We start from the raw sequence: 13508 nt of genomic DNA, 5'->3' as shown, positions 1-13508 counted from the left end.
TTGCCCTAAAAATAAATGTGTTTATGTATGTCTATATATGTATACTTATATACATACATACACACATTCTACAATTTCACTGTCTAAAAAAAAGTGTAGCTATAAAAGTGATGGGCTGAGAGCTGTAAATGGACTTTTTCTACCAAAGAGATGCCTTACAAGCTTAGAGAAAATTTCTTTAAAGAAAAAGCAATTAGAGTAAACCTTGAACTATATTACTGCAAAAGGTGATTGAAAGTACAAATTAAATGTTAAGGAAAATAAAAAAGTTTCAAATATAGGTCTGTCCTTCTGTGGTTCAAAATATGTAGGGCCACCATCAGAGATTTTAATTTCCTTAGTCTGGAGAGAGGATTACCCGTTGACAGTTCTTTTGAAAGCCTCCCCCCCCACACCCCGCCCCACAGAGGGTAGCCTTGCCTTCCTACAAATCTGTAGACTGTATAGTGTCAGAGATGGAATCCTGGGCAGGGCAACCCTTCACTTCTCACCCAGCATGCAATTTATTTGTATACTTTGTGTACAAGATGTTTGAGCATAACCTTGTTCTGAAAGTAACAATCACTTACAGAGTGAGGGGTGAGAAATAGAATTGTTCTGCTAGTGGCCAAATGCTTAAAACTTAGGTGAGTTTCCATTTTGATGAGTTAAGGAAGCAAAACTAAATAGAGTTGAGCTTTTCTTTTACACTTCTTGTGCCGCTGTGTTTCCTTCCTGTGGTTTCTTTGCGTGATCAGCTGATTTAATCACACACAGGATCCTAGAACCCATCTGTATGTAGCTGAATGATGTGCTGGGAAGCCCTTGATAACTTGGATGTTTTGTTAAATCTGTGTAATATTTCTTTAAGTCTCTCTTTTAATCATTCAAAAGCTAAATAATTGCATCAGTTCTCATAAGATTTTCCAGTGATGAATTCTATATTAGTTGCATAACTGGCGCATTTTCTTGGAATTTTTTTTGAGTTACCAAATCTTTATAAATTGTAACTTGGGAAGCTTTAAAACGGCCTTAGTTTTCTAATTTTTTATATTTATGTTCAGATATAATTAAGTTGATGGCGTGTGTTGGAAAGTGATTAAAATTTTGTGGAAAGGCGATAGTCTTTGATGTAGTGAGAAAACACAGTTATTAATTACGCACATATGAGGTTGTCTTATGTTTGATTAATGGATGTTATTCAATGCCAGATTTTATGTAATTAATGATTTTGTAGCTTTTGATTTGATTAAATACCAGTGTAAGGCAAGGCTTAGGGAGAAAGAAACAAACTTCATCAAGATTACAGGCAAGATATTGATAAGAATTATGATAAAAATCATCTGTTTATACTTAGGAAGTTAAGTAGGTTCATATTAGCTGTAATAATGACTCAAGGAAATTTAGTTTTAGGAGTACAAGATTAAAGCCCATTCTTTCAGATATTACAAACTTTTAGAGATAATTCAGCTATTTCTATTTTTTTCTCCTTTATGCAGTAAATCTTCTTTGTATTTGGATAGATAAATGCAAAATTTTGGTTGAGATTATTGAAGTAGCACCTCACCAAAAAGAGAGTGCACATGAGTGAGAGTGCCTTGTGGAAATGGGTCAGTGAAGGGACAGGTGGACATAAATGTTTGCTGTCTGGTTATTTCCATGTTATCAGTAGAGTACTTCTTTCATACTTTTTAATGCTAGAGTATACCTTTAAATCATGTACTATTAGTGTCTTTTTTTTTTTTTTTTGCGTCGTGTGGGCCTCTCACTGTTGTGGCCTCTCCCATTGCAGAGCACAGGCTCCGGACACGCAGCCTCAGCGGCCATGGTTCATGGGCCCAGCCGCTCCGTGGCATGTGGAATCTTCCTGGACTGGGGCACGAACCCGTGTCCCCTGCATGGGCAGGCGGACTCTCAACCACTGCGCCACCAGGGAAGCAGTATTAGTGTCATTTTTTAAAAGCATTCTACTTAGAGGCATCCTTCAAGGCTTTTCTCATATATTCTTAACTTCTTTTATTTACTTTCTACAGGAAAGCTCATTTGTTCTCGTGGTTTCTGTGTGGTGACTCTTAAAGCTATTCCTCAGTGTTTCCAAGTTGCTAATTATGTTAGTTTTCTATTGCTGTGTAACAAATTGACACAAATTTAGTGGCTTAAAACATTTCTCATTTCTTACCTCACAGTTCCTTAGGTCAGAAGTCTGGGTGGGCCAAGCTGGACTCTCTGGCCAGGCTGGGCTCTTATCTGAAGGCTCTGAAAAGAATCAACTTCCAAGATGACCCTTGTTGGCAGAATTCAGTTCCTTACGGGTTTAGGACTGAGCTCCCCATCTTCTTACTGGCTATCACAGTGCGGGGGGATTGCTCTCTGCAGCTAGAAGCCACGTTGAGAGTCTTCCTTGTGGGCCCCCTCATCTCAGCAGTAGAACCTCCCTCAGGTCAAATCCCTCTCAGGCTTCAAATCTCTGACTACTGCTGTCATCTGAGAATATTTGCTTTTAGAGAGCTTTAGTGGTTAGGTTAGGCCCACTCAGATAATTTCACTATTTTAGATCAATTGATTAGCAACTTTAATGGCATCTGCAAAATTCCTTTTGCCATATAAGGACAGATCATGGTAGTAACACCATGGGGTGAAGGTCATGAAGGCCATCTTAGAATTCTGTCTACCACGCTAATGGGTGTTTTCTGCTTAGATTTCTTGTTATTATTTAAAATGCCCAGAAGCAACTTTACCTTTCCCCTCATATATCTCCAAATCCTAAATTTCCTTAGTTACTTGTTCTCTCCGTTGTGTAGAATCTTGAAGTCCTTTATCCTTCCACCTCACTCTTCACATCCAGGTCTTGTCATATTGACCCCTGAAATATTTCTTGTGTGAATTCTTTTCTTTTTCTTTCTTGCTATGTAGTCTTTGCCATACATAAATATTTCTGTTAGAGTACTGGGGAACTGTCTTTTCCATTCATTAAATAAATTCCATTTATTAATTTTGATGTTTCTTTTAAAAACTTGTAGAAGTCTGACTGTAACTGCATGAACTTGCCAATGAATCTTGTCCTGTGTTTGTAGATTTTGCACATATTTTATTGCAGGGGGTTATTGCATAACCATTAACTGATAAGGTCTAATTTAAAATCTATTGCATTGTCTTTTCTTACTATACATTTTAATCATAATTAGGGACATAATACTATGTATGTTTTTGAAGGTCAAATTATATATTTTATATGTGCTGTGTCTTGTTTTAAAGTCAACATGTTACATTGAAATTAGTATAAAACTTGCCAACTTTGCTATGCTTTATTCATTTATTAACTATTTGTTGAGTCTTTACTACATACATGTCATTGCTAAATGTGGGCACTGTGGTTGGAAACGAGCAGATATTGTTGTTGCCTTCATAGGACTTACATTCTAGAGAAGACAGACAGTAAACCACTTAAGGATGGCATGTGCTTTGCAGAAGACTTGTGGGAAGCTCTGCTAGCACTTATGTGACCAAGTCTGGGTTATCAGGGATGGGTTCCTGGAGCAAGAGACATATGAGCTGAGCTCCAAAAGATGAGTTGGCATTCCCTTGGTAAAGAAGGAGGTAATAGCATTCTGGACAGAGGGATAAGTGCATGCAAAGGTGCTGAGGTGAGATAGACTCAGAGGGTTTGGGAAGAAGGCCAGGGTGGGTTGGAAAAGAGAGTGAAAGGAGGAGGATGAGACGGGGACTAGATAAGGCGGTTCTTTGAAAGGTACACACTGGAATAGATTTTGAAAAGATAGTGTGTTGTTACCATGTACATTAAATATTGGGAAGTTCAGGTTTTTGGTAATTAGGTAAGTTGGATTATACAGGTTGATTCTCCTGAGAAATTAACTAAAAATTCTGGATGAAGGAGAACGTTTTCATAAAAGTATTGTGGTGCTGATAAGAACTGTGAGGCTAAGCCACTAAATGAAGGTTAGAACTTCAGGTAAGTTGAGTGTTGAAGTTGCTTTTGTCCTGGTTGACCTAGCAAATTTGAGTGTTGATTTCCATGGTCTTGACCGAGGTGGGGAGTCCCAACAGGAGACACTCCCATTAAGCTGATGCTCCCTTCCACCGTAGGTAGTTAAGAGAGAATCTGAAGTGAACCCCACCCATTTCCCTACCCCAGGAGACTGAGCACAGCCCTGAGCTTTAGGCTTCAAAGCTCAGAACTGTTCACATGGGCCAAACTCATACTACCCGGGTTGTATCAAAACAAAACAGATAAACAACCAAAAAGCCCTCAAGCCATGAAATTAGTTCTTGGTGGTTCTTAACTGGGCATGCCTCTAAATATTCAGCAGAAGCAAATGTAGACTGTCGCTAGAGCATTACTTCTTTGTCCTAGACCTCAATTTATTCCCACAAATTATACAAGCGTAACTTATTCCCACAAATAATTATACAAGCTTAAGTAAAAAATGATAAAGTATACAAGGAAACATAGCACCAAAGCAAGGAAAAAAAAAAAAGGGAAATTACAGTTGGCACAAGCAGACCTGCAGAGACTTCACATACTAGAATTACCAGACATGGATTACAAAGTAACTATACTTGCAGTGTTTATTAAAACAAAAACAAGTCTGAAACTACTACGTGGCACATAAAAGTATAGAAATGACCTAGCAGTATAGAAAAGAGAAAGATGGGAGGGAAGTTAGCGTGAAGGTGTGCATTAGTGCAGGCAAGAATTAATGAAATGATGGTTTAGCTTTAGGTAGCTTGCAACAGGGGGATTGGAAGAAAGATGAGTAGGCATTCCCTGGAAACTTCTTGTTTGACTGAATGTCTGATAGGAGCTGTTCTCTAGCTTTTAGTTATAAGATTTTTGAGGGGAGGAAAACATGATGAATTAAGGATTTTGATAAATTAGTTCGAGACAATTACATTTTTCATGTATTTCAGTTGGTCTTTGGTTTGGAAACAAAAATTGTTAAAATTTGTCCTGCATGATGCCATGCTTTTTGGCTCCTGGAAAGAAAGCCATAAATAACTAATTATCTGGTTTTGAACAGATGATTTGTATTTGAAGAGAATTCTTAGTGTTTTTATGTATACTGTATTATATATGAGTTTCTTTTGAGTTAAATGAAAGGTAGTTAGCCCCCAAATAGTTAATTAGATTCACTTATAAGTTACTACCATTATTTTTAGTTCTATCAGAGAAGAAGCTCCCCTTTGCGTCTCTGATTGCTTATTATCTAATTAGTGTTTTTTAAGAAGCTGGTCTAATTGAATATGAACTTTTGAAAGATAAAATTGAAGGCCCCTGGGCTGACCCCAGCTTCTTGTCTGAACAGCTTGTGCTGGTGGCTCTGATGGCCACATATGTAGACCGAGAGACAGCAGATATTTGTAAAGAATTAAAATCTTCAACAAGTGGCCAAGAGCCGTTGTACTTTGCAGTTGGTCAAGATGCTGGCCATATGTAGTTGTGTGTCCCACATGGAACAAGATGCTGGACCCACAGGGTCCCACATAGTGTGCTGGATGGTGTGCTTTTTCTGTCCTTGCGTTCTAACCCCTTCCCCTGCAGTTGTTTTTTTTTTTTTTTTTTTTTTTTTTGTTTTTTTTTTTTTTTTTTTTTTGGTTTTGTTTTGTTTTTTGGTGTGTGTGTGTGTGTGTGTTTTAAGAGGAGGTGTTCTGTCAGCTGTGGATTGTACGAATCTGTGACCAAGTGGTTTTGAAAAGGGAAGAAAAAAAAAAGACTTGCATTTCCTTTTTCAGGTGCCATGGAGATGGGTTAAGGAGTGTAATTAGATGGACTAGCTAGAATTGCTTTGTAGTGAAAGCCTAAGGTTTAGTAACCTTTTCTGCTTCTGCCAGATTCCCGATTACTCACAGGTAAAGTTCAGAGCTAGTTTTAGGGCATTCCCCAAATGCCTCAGTTTTTACTTGATTTATTTTTTTCTGTAAAATGCTGTCCATTTAAAGATGTAATTGTGAAAACTGTGATTAGATTACAGATAGTGACTCTAGTGTCAAGGCCTTGCACCTGACTTCTGATAAGAAACAAAATCCTCATGTGAGGGACAGAAATACAAGTCTGAGGCAGAGGGAAATAAATGTTTTCCGTAGCCAGGGTGGAGTGGAACCACCAGCATGTGGCAGCAGAAACTCCCGTTTCATGTGATGAAGAAATGCTTGTGGCATGCGGGGCAGATAGAGTGTGAAATAGCGTCAGGAAAAGAGGTACCCAGGGACTTTGGTTTTAAAATTCAATTTCAGAAGGAATGCAAGCAGACTTCTGGATTTCAGACTGTTTGGCATTGTGAGGAAAGAAAGGACTTTAATTGGTCTGGCTTTTTCCCTTTAATCACAAAGTCAGGACAGAGTCATTCTACAGGCTGCTCCCTCATTTCTTTTTCATTGCCCCATCAGGAACAGGTACTTTATGCATGGGACACACGGTTTTCCTTTCTGAATTCAAAATTTTAAATTGACATGGCCAGAAAGATCTACGGTCATAATTTTCCTTAATGACACTTATTTAGGGAATTGATAAGTGACCCTCCTAAGGAACTAAAACATTCAAGCAAGATTTGTCAAATGATTCTCAGCTGAACTAACCAGTTTTACATCAGGTTGGAATGAGGGTTTTTTAGATGCAATTGGAGAGATCTGGACCCCTCCACACCCTTGACTTCCTCTCCAGATGCTGCTTTGCTGAGCCCTGCCCTGAGGGGTAACCTCTCTAGCCTAGAGATAGTCACCAAACTGTGTTGATGGATCCTATTATCAGTTCATTCCCACACAGGTTGTTTACCCACAGGAGACAACCTTACATTTTTATTGAGAAGGTTGAGACCATCTTACATTAACCGCCTCATCTTCTTCTAACTCCACGTCATCACTATTTCTTCATTTTTCACCCTCCTTGTCAGAGCTCCTTTCTGTGTGTTCTTCATCCCAGACTTCTCCATCTTTCATTTCTTTCCTGTTACCCTCTCCTGGCTTTCATCCTTCTCCCTTTTCTCATTCTATGCCACTTATTTTCTTCTGCCTATACACATGCTAAGACCTCTCTTTTCTTATTAAAAAAAAAAAAAATCTTCTCCACTGTGTGTCTCTGCCACTTTACCACTTCATCTCTTTCCTTCATCATCCACTGAAACTCCTTGATTAAAGAAAATTTAAATTCTGATGCGTTTATCCAGTGGATTTTTCCGCCCCCCATGGTCATCTTCCTTAGCCCCTCTGTGGCCTTCACATTAAAATTTTTTCTTTTTCCATGACCTGCATATAATCATCTTGGTTTTCTTCTTACTCTTTCGACAAATGCTTTCCCTTTTGGCAAGTCTTCTTTCTTGGAGAACTTATCCATTTTCTCAAACTGGGTTTTCATTTTAGTGTTGATGAATTTAAAAATTACGTTTCTAATCCCAACCTTCCTGAATTTTTTGGAAATCTCCTCTTATAGTCTTGCTTTTTTCCTGGGCCCATCTCACATGCAGTCAATTTCTTTTTCTCCCCTTAAGTTTGTAGTCATTTATGTAAGAGAAAGATGATAGCTTACTTCATATTTGAACTATTGTAACCAACACATCTGCATGGGCCAGTTTATTATAGTAGATTTGACTTTTCTTGCACATTGAACACATGATAGAACTGGGAGATACTCCCTAGATTTAAACTACTTAAATCCATCTTGCTTTGGAGCAATATCTGTTAAACTTTCCTTTTCTTCGGTCATCTTTGAAAATGTGAGCAGACATTTAAAAGATGTTTTACCTAAGAAGATGAGAGCTGTTGAAATATCGAGTTGAATGTATATCTTCCTGTCTTTCTGGTAGTGCAGGGAATAGAAGAGCGGACAGGTGGCTAGGGGAAGGTGTCACATGCCTGAGTTAAAGAAGTACTGACTTCTGCTTTATAGCAAGAGGTGGGATTATAAAGCATTAACGTTGATTTTCCTGTGGCTGATTAAATGAGTTACACTTTTTTTTTGCTGTACGCGGGCCTCCCACTGTTGTGGCCTCTCCCGTTGCAGAGCACAGGCTCCGGACACGCAGGCTCAGCGGCCATGGCTCACGTGCCAAGCCGCTCCGCGGCATGTGGGATCTTCCCTGACTGGGGCACGAACCCGTGTCCCCTGCATCGACAGGCGGACTCCCAACCACTGTGCCACCACGGAAGCCCACTTTTTAATATTCTTATCCTGTATGTGTAGCATTCCAGAATAAAACTCTCAGACTCTTAGGTGTTTCAGAGTGGGGTAGGACATTCATTAAAGTCTGGGTACTTCACTGGGGAGTTGGAAAGGCCAGAATTAGGGACAGCAGCAAATATGAGAGGGAAACCTAGATCCAGGACCAAGAGTCAAGTTGATCTTAGGAACTAACAGTAGTGGGCAGGCCTAAGGACAGGCCAGATGCAAGATACGTAGAGGCTGGTGATAATATAACCAAGTCCAATGTTCAGAAGACCAGTGAGCAGTCGGGTCATTGAGCACACAGACAGTGCAAATTAGAAAAGCAGGAGAGGCCAGAAACTGGGGCACGCTGGATCATGAGGAAATCACAATAATTCTTCCTTGGTCTGGAGCTCAGTCCTACCAAGTGGACAACTCAAGAGCTCATAGATAGACTGAGTGAACCAGGTTCCCCCAAATAAAGTGGAGGTGAGCAAGGTCAAGAGAGAAGCTAGATCGGAAGATGACTATTGAAGAGGTCATGAAGGGCATGTAGAAACCTCTAGTGTGAATAGTCCAGATTTAGAGGAAAGGGAATAATATATAAGGAGCTCAGATGAACCACAGCAATCAGAAACCCCTTCTTACCCTTTTTTGGCCAGAGGATGGAGAGTAGTGACTTGTATAAAACTCTAAATGGTTCTCTATTGAATAAAAATTTTCTGTACATATACCTTTTCATTCTTTCATATTTCACCAAATATTTACTGAGTTCCTAGTTAGAAAGCTAATAAAGTACTTGATCACTGGTCATTATTTACTGAATATGCTGTATGTCCCAGCACTGTTCAGATATACTGTTTACTGCTGATGTCTGTCATTTAGGGGTGAATTAATAGCCATTGTAACTCCTGTTGGGCCAGAATAGGGAGTGTAATGCTATGTCAGCATCCTGTTTATCTGCTCTCATCAGGGCAGTGTTCTAAATGATTGAGGTTTCAGATCAGTTAAAGGTCACATTATTTAAAATTATTTAAATCACTTTTGGATAGAGATTTTAAAAATAAGCTCTTATTGATAATAATATATTATTTTATTTTGATATTGATAATATAAATCATCATTGTAGAAAACTGCAGAAAACATCATGACAAAACTAAAAGCACCTGTGATACCACTTCATAGAAATAACCACTATTAACGTTTGGGTGTATTTCTTTATGATCTTCTCCTCCCCGCACCCCCTTATTTTAACAGAATTGCATTGGTATTGTATATAAAGTTTTGCGTCCTGATTATTTCACTTCCCATTATTACATCGTGAACATTTTATCCAATCTTTAACTATACTTTAATGACTATGTAATTCTGCTCAGGACTGTACCACAATTTACTTAGACCTTCAACTGTTAGATTATTTACAACATTTTAACTATCATAAAACAGTTTTCAGACAGCTATCTTTATGCATAATGTTTCTTGGCATCTCTGATTATTTCCTTTACGTAGATTCCTAGAAGTGTGATTATTAGTTAAAACATACCTGGCATACCTCTAGAAACAAGGGGCATTTGCAGTTTATGGTTTCACTCAATTCTCAGATTAACTCCACAAATAGCAAAGTGGGGATGGAACATAACAGTCGCTGACTAGGAGTAAACAGGGGATGTGATCTGGTGACTTGAGTGACGCAGAACTCTTGCTCTGTTCTTGGGTCTGCTATCTAGTTGGTTCCCTTGTTTGAGGGAAGAGGTTGAAATTACCAATAGACAGTATGTGTCATAGCCATAGGTGCTCTGTGCTTAATGGTCTAAGGGCTTTTGTGTGTTTTTGTAGGTGTGAAGGTGAAAAGAACTAACACTACCTTTGTGTAATAGCTTATCAATGGAATAATATTAATTATTGCTACTTGCGTGCTGTTGTTATTTTTTAAGTTCCAGTTTTTCTCTCAATGTTCCAAAATGCATTTAGCTTTCCAGATTCAGACTTCCTAAAAAGTTTTCAATATGTGCATCTAAATTGGATGTTTTTCTAAAAAAATTTCTAAATTATTAGTTGCCAGGGGTTGGGGAGGAGGGAGGGAAATGGGTATGTCTATAAAAGGGCAACCTGAGGGATCATTATTGTTTTTTTGTTGGTTTTTTTTTGGTAAGTTTTGATAGTGTGGTGTTTTTTGCTCAATGACAAACTTAAAATCAGGTTGATATTCATAAGTAGTACATTTCATCCAGATATTTTTTTCATTAAGCTTGTCTTCCATGAACAGAAGGAACGAATGTTTTTTTTTAAATTTCACTATAACTAAGTTTATAAAAATGTGAAATATTTTTCTTTTTTCTCTCCCTTTCAGCCATGAAGACTTTGAATTTATTTCAGGAACACGAATGCGCAAACTTGCCCGAGAAGGCCAGAAACCTCCTGAAGGTTTCATGGCTCCCAAGGCCTGGACCGTGCTGATGGAATACTACAAATCCTTGGAGAAAGCTTAAGCTGTTAACCCAGTCATTTCACCTTTGACACCTCACTGAGTAACAAGAGGGGACCACGTAGTTACTGTTGGCATTTCTTTGTGGTGGTATCTGTATGGACATGCTTCCTAAAAACAGACCCTTTTCCTTAACTAGCATCAGTTTTGGTCTGCCTTATGAGTTCTGTTCTGAACTAGTGTAACACACTCCTGGTTTTAATGTATCTTTTCCACTTACTATAGTTAAATATTCCTACAATACAGTCTTTTTGTATTATATTTATGCTTCTGTCTCATTATTTTTCAAGCTGTTATATCAGATGTAACCAATAGTTTACACATTGAATCTCACTTTTCATCTCTTGAAAAAAGAAAAAAAAATCCACTAAACAATAAACTTGGCTAGACCTTGTTTTGGGAATTTTACAAGACGTCTGTAGCATTTAGATTTTTTTTTCTACATTGAAAGTACAAACTGCTTTCTTCCTTCCTTCCCATCAGCTATTGATCTCTCAACTGTTATAATCTAAAATATATTAATATCTATGTAAGCCCTGAATGAACTTTATTCAATAAAATTAAACTTTTTGGCTTCTTATTTATGTGACTTTTTAAAAATATTGTTTTGTTTACACATACCTTATCCTCCTTGTGAAGAAGTTTCTCATGGGGAAGGGAAAATACAGGTGTCAGGCATCTTTCATTACTGGAATCTATTGATAATAATTAGTTCCAAGCACTGTTTCATACTGAATTTTTAAGTGGGAAAATAATAATGCATTTTCATTCCATCCAAAAGCTCAACCTGTTTCCCCAAATATCTCTCTAATATTCTTAAATACCTAAGGTGGTGGTACTAGTAATAGAGACATGATAGAGGGAGGTTAGTTCATGGCAGGGGGCGGGCAGCATATCAAGTTTGCTTTTGTAGTATATCCTCAAGTAGAATATTCAAGAGGAGATGCTTATTTAGGGGCTGGATATTTAATTTTGGTTGAGATGCCAGCATTTTTGATTTGCAGTCGTATTTCCTATGATGAAATAATCTTGCGTGATCTGGCCTTGAAAATTCAGCATTACAAAGACATGGCAGATTATACACAGAGATAGTGTATTGTCATTAAGGCAAATGGGAATAAAATACCACTGGGAAAAGAAATAGAAGGAAAAACAAAAACAAAGTAAAAGCAGATCACTGAGGGAATCAATTAGAAAGTTGATAAATAGAAAAAAAACAGAGAATATGAGTAAAAGTTTCTAGTGGATGGATTTATTCACTAGTGGATACTGAATGAAAATATTAGTGGACAATGTAAAAAGTATATGAATGCATATGTTGATGGGAAGAATTAGAGGTGATAGTTGATATGACTTTTTTGGTTACACATTATCTAGATCTCTTTTAGGGAGATCTCCTTTATATAAATCTTGTATAAATCTTCAATTTTTATGTGTATATAGAGGTTGAAAGATTGCAGAGCGGCTCTCCAACCACAGACAGCTAAGGTGTGACATAGCGCTTCAGCTCAGCTAATTCAGAAACTCCAACCTGAAGTGTTGAATGTGTAGGAATGATGCAAAGATGTAAGGACAGAATGAGTCATGGTTTCATGGTGGCAGCGACAGTCAAGATTCTGGGCGCAGTGGTGGTGGTGCTCGTGGCAGTGGGGGTCTCCTGTGCAAAAGTAGTACCCTATCTTGAATATTCCAGGGCGCATGACTTTGGCTGAGTCCTCTGCCACTCACCTCCTTTCATTCTCCTGACCATTTTCCAAGCCTCATTCTTTTGCATTTTCCATCAATTCTGTAAGAGACCCAACAGCCTCCCCATATATTCCTTTGCTGCCTAAATTATCTAGAGTTTCTGTTGTTTGCCAAGAACCTGATTGTAACAGGTGATGTGAAAAAAATGTATACTTCACATTAAAATCTTGATACTGCTAAATTCAAGGTGATTTTTACTGTTAGCATATTTTATTTATTTTAAATTTTATATATTTATTTTTGGCTGCATTGGGTCTTCGTTGCTGCGCGAGGGCTTTCTCTAGTTGCGGTGAGTGGGGGCTACTCTTCATTGCGTGGGCTTCTTATTGCGGTGGCTTCTCTTGTGGAGCACGGGCTCTAGGCACGTGGGCTTCAGTAGTTGTAGCATGTGGGTTCAGTAGTTGTGGCTCGCAGGCTCTAGAGCGCAGGCTCAGTAGTTGTGGCGCACGGGCTTAGTTGCTCCGCGGCATGTGGGATCTTCCCGGACCAGGGCTCGAACCCGTGTCCCATGCATTGACAGGCAGATTCTTAACCACTGTGCCACCAGGGAAGTCCCTGTTAGCATATTTTAAAAGTTTAAATATAGAGAAAAAATTTTAATACTTAGCACTCAGAAAACTTAGCCTTCTAAAATTACAAAAATATACTCATAAAATCAAGCTGAGAACGTTTAGAACAGAAATCAACAGCATCAGGGTGAAATGTGATCGAAAAAGGAGCTTTGTGTTCTGTCACGTAATTGTCCTTTCTTAGTCCCATAGTGCCCCTTGTCCTCAACCCACTAGAGTGGGACATGATGAGAACATGATTCTAAGCCCCTCTGCTCTTGGGATTGGCCACCCACTTGTGTGTTTTAGAGAGACGGAGAAGAAAATAAAAGTACCCAGTGATTTCTACCAGTCCACAGGTTGGTATTGGTATGTGTGTCTTTAATCTACAAATAGGAAATATGTAGAAATTTTATTTTTCTTTCCCAGCTCATAAAGAGGACCCCAAACCAATCTTTAAAACCTTCACCCCTTACACCAAACCTCTACTGCCAAGTGGTCTTGGAAATCTGAATGCCATTTTTATCTATCCATCAGCTGGAAAAATGAATGGAAAAATAATTATTTTTTTAAAAAGAAGGAGGAAAAGAAAGTG

At 38.4% G+C, this 13508-nt stretch overlaps 1 protein-coding gene across 1 annotated transcript in view; it reads left to right on the top strand.

The window, feature by feature from the left end:
• LOC112404053 (bifunctional 3'-phosphoadenosine 5'-phosphosulfate synthase 1) overlaps nt 1-11199 on the top strand; it is a 59882-nt gene extending 48683 nt beyond the window's left edge. The window contains exon 8 of the mRNA XM_024751862.1: nt 10485-11199. Within this exon, the coding sequence (XP_024607630.1) occupies nt 10485-10623 (139 nt within the window). The 3' untranslated portion in view covers nt 10624-11199. The remainder of the gene's footprint in view (nt 1-10484) is intronic.
• Nucleotides 11200-13508: the final 2309 nt, after the last annotated feature.

This window comes from Neophocaena asiaeorientalis, unplaced genomic scaffold, assembly GCF_003031525.2.
Source record: "Neophocaena asiaeorientalis asiaeorientalis breed wild unplaced genomic scaffold, Neophocaena_asiaeorientalis_V1.1 scaffold584, whole genome shotgun sequence".
In the NCBI taxonomy this organism is placed as follows: domain Eukaryota; kingdom Metazoa; phylum Chordata; class Mammalia; order Artiodactyla; family Phocoenidae; genus Neophocaena; species Neophocaena asiaeorientalis.
The sequence above is the reverse complement of the archived record's forward strand: the minus strand, read 5'-3'. Positions and strand labels throughout refer to the sequence as shown.